Source organism: Eschrichtius robustus, chromosome 13 (genome assembly GCF_028021215.1).
Source record: "Eschrichtius robustus isolate mEscRob2 chromosome 13, mEscRob2.pri, whole genome shotgun sequence".
NCBI classification, from domain to species: Eukaryota; Metazoa; Chordata; class Mammalia; order Artiodactyla; family Eschrichtiidae; genus Eschrichtius; species Eschrichtius robustus.
The window spans coordinates 84,693,472-84,714,174 of NC_090836.1; the positions used below are offsets into that span (position 1 = coordinate 84,693,472).

Sequence of the window (20,703 nt, forward strand, 5' to 3'; positions counted from 1 at the left end):
AAAAGACAACCATCAGAATGGGAGAAAATATTTGCAAATGAAGCAACTGACAAAGGATTAATCTCCAAGATTTACAAGCAGCTCATGCAGCTCAATAACAAAAAAACCAACAACCCAATCCAAAAATGGGCAGAAGACCTAAATAGACATTTCTCCAAAGAAGATATACAGATGGCCTACAGACACATGAAAGAATGCTCAACATCATTAATCATTAGAGAAATGCAAATCAAAACTACAATGAGATATCATCTCACACCGGTCAGAATGGCCATCATCAAAAAATCTAGAAACAATAAATGCTGGAGAGGGTGTGGAGGAAAGGGAACACTCTTGCACTGTTGGTGGGAATGTAAATTGATACAGCCACTATGGAGAACAGTATGGAGGTTCCTGAAAAAACTACAAATAGAACTACCATACGACCCAGCAATCCCAATACTGGGCATATACCCTGAGAAAACCATAGGTCAAAAAGAGTCATGTACCAAAATGTTCATTGCAGCTCTATTTACAATAGCCAGGACATGGAGGCAACCTAAATGTCCATCGACAGATGAATGGATAAAGAAGATGTGGCACATATATACAATGGAATATTACTCAGCCATAAAAAGAAATGAAATGGAGGTATTTGTAATGAGGTGGATGGAGTTAGAGTCTGTCATACAGAGTGAAGTAAGTCAGAAAGAGAAAAACAAATACAGTATGCTAACACATATATACGGAATCTAAGGAAAAAAAAAAAAAAAGGCCATGAAGAACCTAGTGGCAAGACGGGAATAAAGACACAGACCTACTAGAGAATGGACTTGAGGATATGGGGAGCGGGTGGGGTGAGACGTGACAGGGTAAGAGAGTGTCATGGACATATATACACTACCAAATGTAAAATAGATAACTAGTGGGAAGCAGCCGCATAGCACAGGGAGATCAGCTCGGTGCTTTGTGACCACCTAGAGGGGTGGGATGGGGAGGGTGGGAGGGAGGGAGATGCAAGAGGGAAGAGAAATGGGAACATATTGTATATGTATAACTGATTCACTTTGTTATAAAGCAGAAGCTAACACACCATTGTAAGGCAATTATACTTCAATAAAGATGTTTAAAAAAAAAAAAAAGAAATGTAATGAAGTGAAATATATACTGGTTTCTAAGCTAAATATATGTTGCTAAAGCATAAAACAATTTAAGAGTAAATTACAAACTTAATTATCATAAAATGATCAGCCCCTAAAATAATAAATTTTCAATGTATTTTAGGTAGCCAGCTGTCCACTTGTTGCAATGAAAAATGGCTCATCAAAGGTGTATAATATTCTATAATTTCTTCTCCACATTCAGGTGACAATCTTTCACCTTGTATTCCTATCATCACTATATGTTTGAAAAATCAATATACCACTTGCAGCCAAAGATTACAAATGCAACCTACATTCCCCTTTTTCATTTCTTTTTTCTTCTCCATCTACCCTACCATTTCCCTTTCATTATTACCCACCTATTATTTCCTCTCCCTTTTCACTTGTTCTCTCCCTAAAGTCCTATGTATCCCCTTCATGACCAACCCCAACCTCTCACCCTTGCACACAGTAAGAAGCAATTTTTTACTCACTTTTCTAATACGTTAAGCTACTAGCAAGAGGCTGCAGGGGCTGATTGACACAATTAGGCTGAGTGCAAAACCATCCTAGAAAGCTGGGTTTGGTAAGAAGCAGGAGAACAGGGGAAAGAGGCACATGGAGAAGGGAATATCACTGACCTAGTCTGAGCAGGGCTGGATTGCAGAGTCTCACAGAAGAGTTGTGGTGCATTATCATACCTAGACACAAACATGTCAGAAATAAAGAATAAGGCTGGTGATATCTTTCATCTATTTATGGTTGTTTCTCCCTTCCAGTATAAAATACATACTGATCATTACTAGGATATAAAAAGATAATGGATACCACTTTTTCTTTTAACAAGTTCCCTTATAATTCCTATTAATTTTACCTGTTTTCAGAATGTAGAAGCCTAGTAAGTAGAACCAAATCTCACTTTGGACACAGAATTAAAGCAAGAAATAGAACTCCTTCTAGGAGTTCATTCAAATTAAATAGAGCTTTATCTTCACTGCTAAGGTAACTGTAAGAAGTATAATGGATAAAACATTTGTTGACAGATGCAGAAAACAACATGATAACATTTTATTAATTCCCACTCAATGGAGATGTCATTTGCCTTTTGTTTGCATTGTTGACATTTACTTATTAACGGGTTATTAATTAGTACTTTTTAGAATATTTGTATCATAGAATAGTGGGTAAAACAAAAAGAAAAACTGAAAACATCCTTTAGACATAATAAAGGCTAATGTTTTATGTGCTAGGTTTTCTGTAGGCACTTGACATTTGTTCACTCATTTAATCCTCACAAAACAATGTAGTGTTGGAATTATGCTCATTTTACAGATGTGCAAATCAAGGCTGATTCAGAGAGGCTGGATATATTGTTAGCAAGTGATCAAGAGAGAATTAGAACTCAGATTGCCAAAGAGAATGCTTTTTATAAGAGAATGCTTATCTCCCTATAAGGACACAAAGAAAAATTCGGAATTCAATAAGCATGGCCTGAGTGGCTGCTGCATGCAAGGCATAAGGCAGAGCATGCTGGAGCATAAACGTTTGTCAAACACAGACACTGCCTTCAGGCAGCTTACAACCTAAAAGAATAGATACTAGATAACTATATAAGTAACAATATTAAATGGGAGAGATCCACAGATGTCAAAAATAAGTTATTTGAATATTAAGAAAAAGGAGATTGTTTCTAGCAGGGGAGGACTGAGTAAGACTTTAGGAAGGAAAAAGCATTTGCATTGGACCTTAACTTCTATAGATTAATAGTTTTGCACCAACTAGTTGCTCACTAACACTTGGAAGAAGTACCCATCTCACATACCACAGAGGGTATACCTCTCATTTAGAATACAGTTTCTAAAACTCCAGAGCGGTTCTATACCAACTGTAATGTGGTTTCAGTTGCTGAAAAATGTGTTTAAGTTGAACATCTAAAATTATCTCTGTGAAATTGTGCTTTGAGCTTAAAAGTTTAGAAACTGGCACTTTGGAGACTTCTTACCTATAGGGAATACATTTTTGCCTTATCTCTAAGTTTCCATTTTTCTGGACAGGATAGAACATTTTCTCACCTGAAAGTATTTCCAAGTAGACCCATACTGACATGGATTTCACTATCAGTATTAGGGTTCTAATTTCTTTATTCCATAGACCAGTGGTCAGTAAATTTCAGCAAAAATCCAACCTACTGCCCATTTTCATAAATAAGGTTTTTATTAAACAAATTACAACAGAGATCATATGGCATCAAAGCCTAAAATATTCACTATCTGACCTTTACAAGAGAGAGTTTGCAGACCCATGCCACAGACGATTCATTCAGCAAATATCTATTAAGGGCTTACAAGTGTAGGTAGGTAGCTAGAGTGGGTTGCTGGCTGAAATACTGTAATTTAAAATTACTTTTTAAATCAAGTTAAAAAGTAATTCACATTGCATTATATTCTTCATTATGATTAATTATCACAGATAAGGAAGAATTTGAACAACTTTTGCTATGGAAAACAATACAGCAGGTGACTCAGGATGTATTATTATTAGGAAGTGCTCTACTCTTACTGTTTCTACTACTAGTTAACATTTATTGAGCATTTACTGAGTGTTATACACTATTACAAGTACTTAATATAAGCAGTATATGTCATTTATTCCTCACTATGTCACTAGGATGTAGGTAATATTATTATCCTCATGTTACGAATGATGAAATAAAGACTTGAACTAATTTATTTCTGAGGCCCCACAGCTTGTGTTTGTTAGAGCAGGGACTTTACAGAACATGCTTTCATCCCTGGGGATATTGAAGCAGAGACTGGATGACTTCTTAAAAGGTATAATGGTTTATACTTTTAAAAGGGATCAAAAAATAATGGCTGCCATTTATTGAGAGGTCACTATGGGTCTGGCATTATTCTATGTGTTTTAAACACATTCTCTAACTTTCATATCACCCTATAAGGTAAGTATAAGTTCCCTCTTTTACAAATGAGGAAAAAAGTATAGACAGGTTATCTGATTGACCAAAGGCATATTCCTACTAAGTTGCAAAGCTAAGATTAAAACTTAGGTCTACCTGACTCTTTTGATTATACCAAGCTGTTAACCATTTTTTAAAATCCTATCCATACTTCCAGATTATATGAAAAGGAACCACATTTAAAATTAAAGATACAGATATTCAACAATGAAATATCAGGCAGGGCAAGTAATGAAAGAATAACCCATGCAATTAAACTAACAAAGAGAAAAACAGAGAAATCTGAAATGGATTTCTAAATGTAAATAGAGAATCCATTCCTAATTGCAACTAAGATCAAACTCAGAATAAGCCACAATAGAATTTTCTGGAGACACTAAAATAATCAGAAACTGTCACTAATTCTTTTCCTAATAGAACTGATGATCAATTAACATTTAGCAGTTATCTTTGACACAATCAGATATGCCCTTTTCCAAGGGAGGAAGGGCCAGGTCAACCCATTTCCACGCTTTTGTTGAAAAAACATCTGAAGATGTACATGTGAATAGTACTCTTAGAAGGCATGATTGAATGATAAAGAGTTAAAAAAAAGGAGGACCTCTGGGCTGTAGGGCCAAATACACCTGTGATGGAATATTCACCTCTGCTAGTTCATAACTATATCACCAAAAACAAGTTAATTAGCTTCTCTGCACCTCAGTTTCTTCATCTTAAAGGCTGCTTGTGAGAGATGAGGTAGAGGGCACAAAGCATGCCTTCTGAGAACATATCCAAATTACGGAATTATTATTCTTCCAGTTGTAATCATTTTTTTATCAGGGAAGGTCTTCAAGAGAAAATATTTATTTTCTCATTTATTCCTTTTCCAAATTTGCATACAGACACCATATGTCTGTTTGGTTTGAAAAGCATGAGAGGAAATATTTGTTGTGTACCTACTACGGATGGGTAGGTTAATAGATGTTGAAAAAAGGAAGAGCATTTCAGATACTGGAAAAAGACTTATGGAAACGCTCAGAATCTGGAAAGTTGATATATGTTCCAGTTCCTGGCAATTACTCTAGTTTTCAGCATGACAGAGGGGAGAGTAACAGGAGCCATATTGTAGGTAATTCTCAAACACCATGTTAATGAATTAAGATCCTGAAAAAATTAGCTAAAAACTCACTAAAAACTCAAAACTTGCAACGTGCTCCACTCTGTCAAAAAATATTCTGTGGTCATGCACTTGTCACCTCTAACTCAGCCAAATGATTACTCCCTTTATAAGCTGATTGACCAGAAGCCTATCAACTTTACCTTCTCTGCTAAGCATAAAAGCATTCTTTCTGCAATATGACTCATATTACGAGATTTGAAATACATTCTTACAACAGCTCTTACAAGTAAATATCCATAGCCAAAAAGTACGGAACAGGGGACTTCCCTGGTGGCACAGTGGTTAAGAATCCGCCTGCCAATGCAGGGGACATGGGTTCAAGCCCTGGTCAGGGAAGATCCCACATGCCGCGGAGCAACTAAGCCCATGCACCACATCCACTGAGCCTGCACTCTAGAGCCCACGAGACACAACTACTGAGCCCGCGTGCCTAGAGCCTATGCTCTGCAACAAGAGAAGCCCACGCACCGCAACAAAGAGTAGCCCCGGCTCACCGCAACTAGAGAAAGCCAGCACACAGCAATGAAGATCCAAGGCAGCAAAAAATAAATAAATAAATAAATTTATTTTTTTAAAAAAAGTACAGAACAGGATGTTTTGAGGAAAAAACACTCAAAATAAGAAAAAAATCTCTTAGGAAGTAATATGATGCTAAAATATAAAAATCAATAAAGAATGGGAAAATAGAGAATGAAAAACCAAAGAGAGGAAAAATGAAAGACAAAAATGATGAATGCAGATACTTCAACACCAAATTAGTAAATACTCAGGTAAAAAGAGAAGCATAAAAGTGAAGGAAGAAATAAATCAAAGAAAAAAATCGAAAAGTATTTCCCAAAACTGAAGGACAAAATCTTGATATCAAAAGGGATGACTTATGTGCACCATGACACATTTTTAAAACCCCACGCCTAGACATAAACTTTTTAAAAATTTTTATTAAAGTATAGTTGATTTACAATGTTGTGCTAGTTTCTGCTGTACAGCAAAGTGAATCAGTTATATATATATCCACTCTTTTTTATATTCTTTTCCCATATAAGTCATTACAGAGTATTGAGAAGAGTTACCTGTGCTATACAGTAGGTCCTTATTACTTATCTATTTTATATATAGTAGTGTATATGTCAATCCCAATCTCCCAATTTATCCCTGCCCCCACCCCCGCTTTCCACCCTGGTAACCATAAGTTTGTTTTCTACATCTGTGACTCTATTTCTGTTTTGTAAATAAGTTCATTTGTACCATTTTTTTAGATTCCACATATAAGCGATATAATATGGTATTTGTCCTTCTCTGTCTGACTGACTTGACTCAGTATGACAATCTCTAGGTCCATTCCATATTGCTGCAAATGGCAATATTTCATTCTTTTTTATGGCTGAGTGACATTCCATTGTACATATGTACCACATCTTCTTTATCCATTCCTCTGTCAATAGACATTTAGGTTGCTTCCATGTCCTGGCTATTGTAAATAGTGCTGCAATGAACACTAGGGTGCATGTATCATTTTGAATTATGGTTTTCTCCCAATGTATATCCAGGAGTAGGATTGCAGGATCATATGGTAGATCTATTTTTAGTTTTTAAAGCAACCTCCATACTGTTCTCCTTAGTGGCTGTACCAATTTACATTCCTACCAACAGTGTAGGAGGGTTCCCTTTTCCCCACACCCTCTCTAGCACTTATGGTTTGTAGATTTTTTGATGATGGCCATTCTGACCAGTGTGAGGTGATACACTGTTCTTTGATTGGAAGAATCAATATTGTCAAAATGACTATACTACCCAAAGCAATCTACAGATTCAATACAATTCCTACCAAATTACCAATGGAATTTTTTCACAGAATTAAAGCAAACAAATTTTACAATTTGCATGGAAACACAAAAGACCCTGAATAGCCAAAGCAATCGTGAGAAAGAAAAACGGAGCTGGAGGAATTAGGCTCCCAGACTTCAGACTATACTACAAAGCTACAGTCATCAAAACAGTATGTTAATTGATAAGCAACGAGGATTTAGTATATAGCACAGGGAACTATTTATATTTTTATTGGGATGTGTAATAATAAAAAATAAAAGAAGCTTCATTTTGGAAAAAAAAAAAACAAACATTATGATACTGGCACAAAAACAGAAATACAGATCAATGGAACAGGACAGAAAGCCCAGAGATAAACCCATGCACATATGGTCACCTAATCTATGACAAAGGAGGCAAGAATATACAATGGAGAAAAGACAGTTTCTTCAATAAGTGGTGCTGGGAAAACTGGACAGCTACATATGAAGAATGAAATTAGAACACTACGTAACACCATACACGAAAATAAACTCAAAATGGATTAAGACCTAAATGTAAGGCCAGACACTATAAAACTCTTAGAGGAAAACATAGGAAGAACACTCTATGACATAAATGACAGCAAGATCCTTTTTGACCCACCTCCTAGAGAAATGGAAATAAAAACAAAAATAAACAAATGGGACCTAATGAAACTTCAAAGCTTTTGCACAGCAAAGGAAACCATAAACAAGACAAAAAGACAACCCTCAGAATGGGAGAAAATATTTGCAAATGAAGCAACTGACAAATGATTAATCTCCAAAATATACAAGCAGCTCATGCAGCTCAATATCAAAAAAGCAAACAACCCAATCCAAAAATGGGCAGAAGACCTAAATAGACATTTCTCCAAAGAAGATATACAGATTGCCAACAAACACATGAAAGGATGCTCAACGTCACTAATCATTAGAGAAACGCAAATCAAAACTACAATGAAGTATCACCTCACACTGGGCAGAATGGCCATCATCAAAAAATCTACAAACAATAAATGCTGGAGAGGGTGTGGAGAAAAGGGAACCCTGTTGCACTGTTGGTGGGAATGTAAATTGATACAGCCACTATGGAGAACACTATGGAGGTTCCTATAAAAACTAAAAATAGAACTACCATATGACCCAGCAATCCCACTACTGGGCATATACCCTGAAAAAACTGTAATTCAAAAAGAGTCATGTACCACAATGTTCACTGCAGCTCTATTTATAATAGCCAGGACATGGAAGCAACCTAAGTGTCCATCAACAGATGAATAGATAAAGAAGATGTGGCACATATATACAATGGAATATTACTCAGCCATAAAAAGAAATGAAAGTGAGTTATCTGTAGTGAGGTGGATGGACCTAGAGTCTGTTATACAGAGTGAAGTAAGTCAGAAACAGAAAAACGAATACCGTATACTAACACATATATATGGAATCTAACAACAAAAAAAAAGAAAAGGTTCTGAAGAACCTAGGGGCAGGACAGGAATAAAGATGCAGACGTAGAGAATGGATTAGAGGAGGTGGGGAGGGGGATGGGTAAGCTGGGATGAAGTGAGAGAGTGGCATGGACATATATACACTACCAAATGTAAAATAGATAGCTAGTGGAAAACAGCCGCACAGCACAGGGTGATCAGCTCGGTGCTTTGTGACCACCTAGAGGGGTGGGATAGGGAGGGTGGGAGGGAGATGCAAGAGGGAGGAGACATGGGGATATATGAATACATATAGCTGATTCACTTTGTTATACAGCAGAAACTAACACACCATTGTAAAGCAATTATAGTCCAATAAAGATGTTAAAAAAAAAAAGAACAATAAAATAATCAAATTTTTTAAATGGATACAGGACTTGAATAGACATTCTCCAAAGAAGATATACAAATGACCCACAAGCATATGAAAATATGCTCAACATCACTTAATTGTTAGAGAAATGCAAATTAACATTACAATGAAATGTCACCTGAAGCCCATTAGAATAGCTACTATCAAAAAAAAAATCAAACAGAAAATAACAAGTGTTGATGCGGATGTGGAGAAATTGGAACACTTGTGCATTGCTGGTAGAAATGAATGATGTGGGGAACTATAGAAAACGGTATGGTGGTTCCTCGAAAAATTAAAACTAGAATTTCCATATGATTCAGAAATTTCACTACTGGGTATTTATCCGAAGAACTTAAAGTAGGATCTCAAAGAGGTATTTGCACATCCATATTCACAGAAGCATTATTCACAAGACCCAAAAGGTGGAAACCACCCAAGAATCCATCAATGGATGAATGGATAACAAAATGTGGTACATAGATACAATGGAATATTACTCAGCTTTAAAAAGGAAGGAAATTCTAAAACATGCTATAATGTGGATAAACCTTGAGGACATTATGCTAAGTAAAACAGCCAGTCACAAAAAGACAAATACTGATATGATCCAACTTAAATGAGGTAGAGTAGTCAAAATCAAGAGATAGAAAGTAGAGTGGTGGTATACTTTAAAATGGTTACTATATTAAATGTGTATTTAACCACAATTTTTTTTAAGTTCAACAGGGAAATGTATGCAAATGTAACATTTAAAATCAATAGAGAGGGACTTCTCTGGTGGCGCAGTGGTTAAGAATCCACCTGCCAATGCAAGGGACATGGGTTCGAGCCCTAGTCCGGGAAGATCCCACATGCTGCGAAGCAACTAAGCCCATACGACACAGCTACTGAGCCTGCACTCTAGAGCCCGCAAGCCACAGCTACTGAGCCTGCGTGCCACAACTACTGAAGCCCCTGCGCCTAGAGCCCCTGCTCCACAACAAGAGAAGCCACCGCAATGAGAAGCCTGAGCACCACAATGAAGAGTAGCCCCTGCTTGCCACAACTAGAGAGAAAGCCTGCGCGCAGCAACGAAGACCCAACGCAGCCAAAAAAAAAAAAAAAAATCAATTGAGAAAGGCTGGACTATTCAAGGAATGATGATGGTACAATTGATCATTAATTTGGGAGCGGGAAGGAACCCAGGATAAATTATAGATTTAAAAATACACACCACATATATATATGCACATATACTTACTTATACACATTATACGTTTACATTATTATACATTTACAGACATACCTCATTTTATTGCGATGCACATAACTGTGCTTCACAGATTTTGTACCAATTGAAAGTTTCTGGCAACCCTGCATTGAACAAGTCTATAATTGCCTTTGTTCCAAAGCATTCGCTCACTTCATGTCTCCATGTCACATTTTGATAATTCACAATATTTCAAACTTTTTCATTATTATTATATTGTGGTGATCTGTGATCAGTGATCTTTGATGTTACTACTGTAATTGTTTGGGGACTCCATGAACAGTGCCCAAGTAAAAAGGAAAACAATCGATAAATGTGTGTTCCGACTGCTCCGCCAACCAGCCTTTCTCTTCCTCTCCCCAGGCCTCCTTTTTCCATGACACAACAATATTGAAATGATGCCAATTAACAACCCTACAGTGGCCTATAAGTGTTCAAGTGAAAGGAAGAGTCGCATGTTATCTCACTTTAAATCAAAGCCTAGAAACAATTAAGCTTAATGAGGAAGACATCCTGAACGCTGAGACAGTCCAAAAGCTAGGGCTCTTGCGCCAAACAATCAGCCAAGTTGTGAATGCCAAGGAAAAGCCCTTGAAGAAAATTTAAAGTGCTACTGCAGTGAACACACAAATGATGAGAAAGTGAAACAGCCTTATTGCTGATATAGAGAGTTTCAGTGGTCTGGATAGAAGATTAAACCAGCCACAACATTTCCTTAAGCCAAAACCTAATCCAGAGCAAGTCCCTAACTCTCTTCAATGCTATGAAGGCCAAGAGAGATGAGTAAACTGCAGAAGAATAGTTTGAGGCTAGCAGAAATTGGTTCATGCAGTTTAGGGAAAGAAGTTGTCTCCAAAATAGAAAAGTGTAAGGTGAAGAAGCAAGTGTTGATGCAGAAGCTGCATCAAGTTATTCGGAAGATCTAGCTAAGATAATTAATAAAGGTAGCTATACTAAACAACAGATTTTCAATTTAGAGAAACAGCCTTATATTGGAAGAAGATGCCATCTAGGACTTTCATAGGTAGAGAGAAGTCAATGCCTGGCTTCAAAGCACCAAAGGACAGGCTGACTCTCATGTTAGGAGCTAATGCAGCTGGTGACTTCAAGTTGAAGCCAATGCTCATTTACCATTCTCAAAATCCTAGGGCCCTAAAGAATTATGCTAAATCTACTCTGTCTGTGCTCTAAAAATGGAAAAACAAAGCCTGGATGACAGTCCATCTGCTTACAACATGGTTTACTGAATATTTTAAGTCCACTGTTGACACTATTCAGAAAAAAAAAAATTCTTTTCAAGATATTACTGCTCACTGACAAGCACCTGATCACCCATGAGCTCCGATAGAGATGTACAAGATTCATGTTGATTTCATGCCTGCTAACACAACATTCATTCTGCAGCCCATGGATCAAAGAGTCATTTTGACTTTCAAGTATTATGATTTAAGAAATACATTTGTAAGGCTAAGCTGTCATAGATTATGATTCCTCTGATGCATCTGGGCAGTCAATTGAAAACCTTCAGGAAAGGATTCACCATTCTAGATGCCACTAAGAACATTTATGATTCATGGGAAGAGGTCAAAATATCAACATTAACAAGAGTTTGGAAGAAGTTGATTTCAATCCTCATGAATGACTTTTGAGGAGTTTAAGACTTCAGTGGAGGAAGTAACTGCAGATGTGGTAGAAACTACAAGAGAACAAGAATTAGGAATGGAGCCTGAAGATGTGACTGAATTGCTGCAGTCTCATGATAAAATTTTAATGGATGAGGAGATGCTCCTTACGAATGAGCAAAGAGAGTGGTTTCTTTTTTTTTTTTTTAATTTATTTATTCATTTATTTATATATTTTTTGGCTGTGTTGGGTCTTCGTTTCTGTGCAAGGCCTTTCGCTAGTTGCGGCAAGCAGGGGCCACTCTTCATCACGGTGCGCGGGCCTCTCACTATCGCGGCCTCTCTTGTTGCGGAGCACAAGCTCCAGACGCGCAGGCTCAGTAGTTGTGGCTCACAGGCCTAGTTGCTCCACAGCATGTGGGATCTTCCCAGACCAGGGCTTGAAGCCGTGTCCCCTGCATTGGCAGGCAGACTCTCAACCACTGCGCCACCAAGGAAGCCCGAGAGTGGTTTCTTGAGATGGAATCTACTCCTGGTGAAGATGCTGTAAAGATTATTAAAATGACAACAGGATTTCAAATATTACATAAACTTATTAGTTGATAGAGCAGCTGCAGGGTTTGAGAGGACTGACTCCAATTTTGAAAGTTTTACTGTGGGTAAAATGCTATCAAACCTCCTTACATGCTACAGGGAAATCATTCACGAAAGGAAGAGTCAGTTGATGCAGCGAACTTCATTATGATCTTCTGTTAAGAAATTGGCTCGGCCACCCCAACCTGCGGCAAATACCACCCTGATGGAGTCAGCAGCCATTGACATCGAGGCAAAATCCTCCACCAGCAAAAAGATTATTACTCTCTGAAGGCTCAGATCAGATGATGGGACAGTTTTTAGCAATAAAGTATTTTTATTGAAGTATAATTGACTTACATTAGTTTCAGCTGTATGACATAGTGATTCAATATTTTTATGTATTACAAAACGATCACCACAATAAGTCGCTACCACCTAACACCATACAAATTTATTAGTGCTATCGACTATATTTCCTATGATGCACATTACAACCCCATGACTTATAACTGGAAGATTGTACTTCTTAATCTCTCTTCCTATTTCACTCATCCCTTCACCCCCTCCTTTCTGGAAACCGCCAGTTTGTTCTCTATATCTATGAATCTGTTTATATTTTCTTATTCATTTACATTCAATGGTATTTATCTTTCTTTGCCTGACATTTTTCTTAGCATAATACCCTCTAGGTCCATCCATGGTGTCACAAACAGCAAGATTTTTTTTTACGGCTGAGTAATATTCCATTGTGTATGTATATACCACACCTTCTTATCCATTCATCCATTGATAGTCACTTAGGCTGCTTCCATATGTTGGCTATTATAAATAATGCTGCAATGAACATAAGGGTGCATATATCTTTTCAAACTACTGTTTTCATTTTCTTCAGATAAATACCCAGGAGTAGATTTGCTGGATTGTCTGCTAGTTCTATTTTTAATTTTTGGAGAGACTGCCATACTATTTTCCATAGCAGCGACAATAAGTTTACATTCCCATCATCTGTGCAGGAGGGTTCCCTTTTCTCTACATCCTGGCCAACACTGGTTATTTGGGTTTTTTGTTGTTGTTGTTGTTGTTGTCTTTGATAACAGCCATCCTGACAGGTGTGAGGTGATATCTCTTTGCGGTTTTGATTTGCATATCCCTGACCACTAGTGATGTTCAGCATCTTTTCATGTGCCTGTTGACTAACTGTATGCCTTCTTTGGAAAAATGTCTATTCAGATCCTCTACTTTTTAATCAAGTTGTTTGTTTTGATGTTGAGTTGAATGAGTTATTTGTATATTTTGTATATTAACCCCTTATTGGATATACCATTTGCAAATATTTTCTCCCATTCAGTAGGCTGTTTTCTTTTGTTGATAGTTTAGCTCACTGTGCAAAAGCTTTTTAGTTCAATGTAGTCCCATTTGTTTATCTTTGCTTTTACCTCCCTTGCCTGAGGAGACATAACCAAAAAAATATTGCTAAGACTGATGTCAAAGAGCATACTGCCTATGTTTTCTGGTAGCAGTTTTATGGTTTCAGGTCTTATATTTACATCTTTAATCTATTTTGAGGTTTTTTTTGTATATGGTGTGAGAAAGTAGTCCAGTTTGATTCTTTTGCATGTAGCTGTCCAGTTTTCCCAACACCATTTATTGAAGAGGCTGTCTTTTCCCCATTGTATGTTCTTGCCTCATTTGTCAGAGATTAATTGATCATATAAGTGTGGGTTTATTTCTGGGATCTCTATTTCGTTCTATTGATCTATGTGTCTGTTTTTGCACCAGTGCCATATTATTTTGATTACTATAGCTTTGTAGTATAGTTTGAAATGAGGGAGCATGATACCTCCAGCTTTGTTCTTTCTCAAGATTGTTTTGGCTGCTCAGGAACTTCTGTTTCCACAAAAATTTTAGAATTATTTGTTCTAGTTCTGTGAAAAATGCCATGGGTATTTTGATGGGGATTGCATTGAATCTGTAGATTGCCTTTGGAGGTGTGGTTATTTTAACAATTCTTCCAGTCCATATGCACAGTATATCTTTCCATTATTTTGTGTCATCTTCAATTTCTTTCAGTAGAGGCTTATAGTTTTCTGAACAGCAGGTCTTTTACCTCCTTGGTTGGATTTATTCCTAGGTATTTTATTCTTATTGATGCAATTCTAAATGGGATTGCTTCCTTAATTTCTCTTTCTGATAGTTCGTTGTTGGTGTACAGAAACAACATATTTTTGTATATCAATTGTTTATCATGTAACTTTATTGAATTCATTTATTATATCATAGTTTTTTGGTGGCAACTTTACGATTTCTACATATGGTATCATGTCATCTGCAAACAGTGAGAGTTGGTTGTTGTTTTGGGGGGTTTTTGTTTTATTTTGTTTTTAGGCCACGCCATGCAGCTCACGGGATCCTAGTTCCCCGACCAGAGACTGAACCCGTGCCCTTGGCAGTGAAAGTGCAGAGTCGTAACCACTGGACTGCAAGTGAATTCCCAGTGAGAGTTTTATTTCTTCCCTTTCAATTTGGATTCCTTTTATTTATTTTTCTTTTCTGTTTCTTGTGGCTAGGACTTCCAAAACTATGCTGAATAAAAGTGGTAAGTGTGTTCATCCTCATCTTGTTCCTGATCTTAAAGGAACTGCTTTCTGCTTTTCAGCGTTGAGTATGGTGCTGTTTATGACAATTTAGGTATTTTCTAAGACAAAATAGGTTTTCTGTACCATATCACTTCCTCTGAGCCCTACTGGAAGAATCTTTAATATTCACATTTATGTTCAAGGCAATCTAGGCTTTTTCTATCATGCTATTCAAAATTATTCCAGCTCCTATCCACTGCCCAACTCCAAAGCCACTTCCACATTTTAGTGTATTTGTTACAGCAGCATCCCACTTCTAGGTACCAAAATGTGTGTTAGTTTCCCAGGGCTGCTATAACAAATTATCACAAACTCAGTAGCTTAAAACAAAAGAAATTTATTCTCTTACAGTTCTGAATGTCAGAAGTCCAAAATGATTCTCACAGGGCTAAAATCAAGGTATTGGTGGGGCTGGTTCCTCTAGGGGAGAATGCATTTCCTACTTTTCAGCCAACTGCATTCCTTGGTTCATGGCCACATCACTTCAACCTCTGTATCCATCATCACATATCCTTCTCTGACTTTGATCCTCTATCCTTTTTCTTTTTTAAATATTTATTTACTTACTTACTTACTTATTTATTTTGGCTGCACTGGGTCTTTGTTGTGGCACACGGGATCTTCATTGCAGCAGGTGGGATCTTTAGTTGCAGCATGAGGACTTCTTAGTTGTGGCATGTGGGCTTCTTAGTTGTGGCATGCGAGCTTCTTAGTGCAGCATGTGGACTTCTTAATTGCGGCATGCATGCAGGATCTAGTTCCCCAAGCAGGGATCAAACCCTGGCCCCCTGCATTGGGAGCGCAGAGTCTTACCCACTGGATCACCATAAGGACCGTTGGGCTCACACTGGGTCCACCTGGATAATCCAGGGTATCTCCCCACCTCAGGATCCTTAACTTAATCATATCTGCAAAGTCCCTTTGCCATGTAAGGTCACATACTCACAAGTTGTAAAGATTAGAATATGGGCATCTTTGGAGGGAATTAATCTGCTTACTACAGCCATGTCCATTATTAACTGAATTCTGTTTAAAATGTTTAACCCATATTTTCACTTACATAGTTTTAAGCACTGCCCCCACTGAATGCTCATCTTACTGAACTAACATTTTTGTCATTTCCATATTTCAAATGTTGGTTCTTCTAAAAGTTTTGGCAAGAAGAAATTCAGCAACAGAATAAGATTATGTATTGCACCACAAATTCCCAGAGCTGTTAATAACTGAATAATTCCTTAACTTATTATTTTTGTTTGGAATATTTCCAAAGTATGTAGTAGTTTTATTATGGGGGAAAAGTTAAACCCCTATCCAAAACCGTAAGTATTCTGGAGTTGAAAGATATCTAAAGTATCATCTCAATTTCAAGGATGACAAATATAAGGTCCAGGGAGGTTAAATAATTTACCCAGTGACATAAACTCTTATGTAGAGAAGAAGGAACATAAATTTATTTTAAGAATGTCTAATGACTAACTATGAAAAGCTAAGAGCTGCTGCATTTACATAAAAATAATTTATTTAAAAAAAATTTTTATTGAAGTTATAGTTGATTTACAGTGTTGTGCCAATCTCTGCCGTGCAGCAAAGTGACTCAGTTATACACACATAGACATTCTTTTTTCATATTCTTTTCCATTATGGTTTATCACAGGATATTGAATATAGTTCCCTGTGCTATACAGTAGGACCTTGTTGTTTACCCATACTAAACGTCATAGTTTGCATCTACCAACCCCAAACTCCCAGTCCATCCCTCTCCCTCCCCCCTTCCCCTTGGCAACCACAAGTCTGTTCCCTTTGTCTATGAGTCTGTTTCAGTTTTGTAGATAGGTTCATTTGTGTCATATTTTAGATTACACATATAAGTGATATCACATGGTATTTGTCTTTCTCTTTCTGACTTACTTCACTTAGTATGATAATCTCCAGTTGTATCCATGTTGCGGCAAATGGCATTATTTCATCCTTTTTTATGGCTGAACAGTATTGTATATATGTATACAACCACAACTTCTTTATCCATTCATCTGTTGATGGACATTTAAGTTGTTTTCATGTTTTGGCTATTGTGAACAGTGCTGCTATGAACATGGGGGTGCATGTTATCTTTTGGTACAGAAACAGGCATACGGATCAATGCAACAGAATAGAGAGCCCAGAAATAAACCCACACACCTATGGTCAATTAATCCTTGACAAAGGAGGCAAGAATATAAAATGGGAAAAAGACAGTCTCTTCAGCAAGTGGTGCTTGGAAAGTTGGACACCTGCATGTAAATCAATGAAGCTAGAACACACCCTCATACCATGTACAAAAATAAACTCAAAATGGCTTAAAGACTTAAACATAAGACATGACACCATAAAACTCCTAGAAGAGAGCATAGGCAAAACATTCTCTGACATAAATCGTACCAATGTTTTCTTAGGTTAGTCTCCCAAGAATTCATTAATCTCAGTTCCAGGTAGATTTTTTATTTAGCCATCTGAGCTTCTTAAGTATTGAAGCAAATATTAAGATAGTTTTCTAAATACCTAGAGGAATTTCAGATAAAATTCATCAGACTCATGAAAATAGACATATTTGCCAGAACACTACATGTGATAGTTATCAGGCCAAGTAAGAGAGGTTCTACTGTTGTTGGTCTAATGACTGGTTAGGAAAAAATCCTGAAAGTCCTTAGGCCCTACAAGTAATATAGCTTCTGGTTTCCCTGGAGACAAGGCAATTAGCTCAGTGGTCTAGTGGAAGCCTACGATAAATATCTTGTAACATATGTGCACAGCATAAAAGTGCTTTTAAGAAAATCGGTATATCTTCACTTTATTTTTTAAAAAGCACCTAAATTAAATTATACTGTATCCAGTGGTACCTATTCCTTTCAACAAATACCAGAACCTCTTGGATACATTTGAAAGGTTAGTTTGATTAGTAAACGTATGTTAGGCTTATTCTCTTTCTTAATTATAAATAATGTAGACATGAAGTGGAAATCAAAATATAAAGACTTTGGACAGGCCAGTAAGAATTGCTATTGATATGTGACTAGGCCTCTCAATAAATAAAGAATAAAATATTCATACTACCAGAAATAACCAGATACTTCAATATGAAGGGAAGAAAATGTTCATTTTTACTTATAGAACAAACTGAAGACTCAAAAACTATGGCTTTATGTGTGTACGTATGTGCGTGCTATGTATATTGTCATGCCAATAAAGATATTTTAATCTTACTGAATTTATAATATTTATAATAGCTGGCAAAATTTCTCAGAACTTTTTTTAGTAGGCCAATTTGATAATGAGTAAAGAATAGAGCATAAATGTGATGTTTAAGGCTCTTTTCACCATATAGTCAGGGTACAGATGTCTAGGGAAAATCTCAGCATTTTGAGGGTGTGTCAAAACATAAAATTTTTGATGGCTGTAAAAATAGATATTGTTAATAAAAATAGCTTTACTCTTCCTGTTAATAGAAATAATAATTATCCTAATAAAAAAATAGAACGTATAAAGAAAATAAAAATTACACCATCCAGAAATAAGTACTTTAAACATTTCACTGAACATATTATACTTTCATACCCAAACACACACACACAGACGATTTTACATAAATTGGACCACAAGTATAAAGCTAGTTTTAAACGTTTGTTTTGCTCTTTTTCTTAAAAAAAAAAAAATTCAGGCATATCTTTTCATTTCAATAAATAGGGAACTACATAATCATTCTTATGGCTTCAGAGTATTCTTTCATAGAATGCTCCATAATTTATTTAACCAAATCCTCACTGTAAGATATTAATCCTGTTTATGATATTTTTTGCTACAATAAACCTTGATAAACATTCTGTACATCCAGCTTGTTTACCACCTTGTCCAATTCTCTTTAAGGTAAACTGTCTACTATTAACTCTAACTGTCTGCAGTCAGAAGTGCTGGATAAGACAGTATGCATATTTTAACTCATACCTAACAGAAAGTTTGTCTAACCCTTTGAGAAAGCAACTTGTCAGTATGTATTAAGATCCTTAGATGTGCCCATGGGAGGAGGGGTGGTCTGCTGATCTGTGGCAGTGTGGCCTTGTGAGGGGTTTAGGCCTAGTTGGAAGCTACAGTTTCTGGAGGAGAGGTGCAGTGGAATTACGACTGAATACCAATATCTGTGCACATCAACATCTGTGCACCCTGACATCTACTGCAGCCCTGGCCTCTGCATGCCCTGACATCTCCATGCTCTAGGCAGGGCACAGTCAGGTCCAGGAGCAACTGTCTCTAGCACTGAGCAGTAAGTAATCAGCTCCCCCACCCTGTCCTCAGTCACTCAGAGACAAAGCCTGCAGAAGACCACTGCTAGCCCACCTGCCAGAGAGACCAGGGAAACAGGACGCCCTGCAAGGTGTGGTAAGGAAGGTGTGGAGGAGCCTCTAGGAGCTGTCTTGATAAAAGATAGCGATGAACAGTCAATATACATTACCATACTACAAAGCTGAAGGCAGCCTTGCAATGAGCATGTTTAATACCTACATGGGGAAACTGCAGCGACAACTGTACAAGGGGAGTACCCTATATTCCACTATGCACCAGTGTTTGAGAGTGACTTTATACAGGTCAGCAGAAAAGGAGAAGTGATTGATGTGCACAACCGGGCCTGAATGGTGACTGTGGGCATCGTTCGTACCAGCCCCCGCCTCACACTACCTGATGTCATGCTGCTGGCCCGACCAGCTGCTATCTGTGATGACTATAACAGATACGGCCCTGCCACCCAGGAAAGAGGTAAAAAGCCTACACAGATCTTAGAGCTAACCAGGCTGCTTCCTTTGAAGTTTGTAAAGATATCCATCCATAACAGTAAAAAAACAACAGCTCCGCCTTAAGCTTGCCACTAGCCGCTCTTTCTACCTTCAGCTGTGTCCCCCTTCAGATACAAGAGATCTTTTTATTCAGTGGGAAAACCTCATTTACATCCTGAGACCACCAGTGGAGGCTTACAGCAGCACCCAGGTCATTCCAGCTAGGGACACTCTGGACATAACTGGGTTTGAGGAAGAGAGTAAGTGCCCAGTGGTAAGCACTCTGCAATCTCTAAAAGACGAGGCCAAGGTGCTTAGGGAGAACAGCTAAAGGTGCTGCAGAGGCTTTGGTACACAGGCTCACCTGGAAAATACATGGATTTTTGGAAGGACTCAGGGCCAAATCAGCCTCATTTGGAGGCCATGGCCCACTGAGGAGGTTCCTAGTACTTCTCCAAGGCTGTATTTCAGAGATTCCTTAACTGTCGGCAACGCTTAATTTCATATCCAATATTGTATTGCCATGTGCAGCATCCTGACCATCCAATCTATTCTTTTTTTTATGTTTCTCTTGCTTTTCTCATTTTTTTATTGGAGTATAGTTGCTTTACACTGCTGTGTCAGTTTCTCTGTACAGTAAAGTGCATCAGCCACACATATACATATATCCCCTCTTTTTTGGATTTCCTTCCCATTTAGGTCACCACAGAGCACCGAGTAGAGTTCCCTGTGCTGTACAGTAGGTTCTCATTAGTTATCTATTTAATACATAATAGTGTATATATGTCAATCCCAATCTCCCAATTCATCCCACCCCCCCCCTTCCCCCTTGGTATCCATACATTTGTTCTCTACGTCTGTGTCTCTATTTCTGCTTTGCAAAT

At 37.5% G+C, this 20,703-nt stretch overlaps 2 protein-coding genes across 6 annotated transcripts in view; one reads left to right on the forward strand and one right to left on the reverse strand.

Moving 5' to 3' along the window:
- Positions 1-20,703, reverse strand: part of ANKS1B (ankyrin repeat and sterile alpha motif domain containing 1B) — a 1,169,527-nt gene that overhangs the window by 829,279 nt on the left and 319,545 nt on the right. The window lies entirely within an intron of this gene.
- Positions 19,479-20,150, forward strand: GARIN6 (golgi associated RAB2 interactor family member 6). Its single transcript, XM_068560811.1, is given in 3 exon segments — positions 19,479-19,575; positions 19,578-19,879; positions 19,881-20,150. Coding segments are annotated over 3 exon segments (669 nt in total).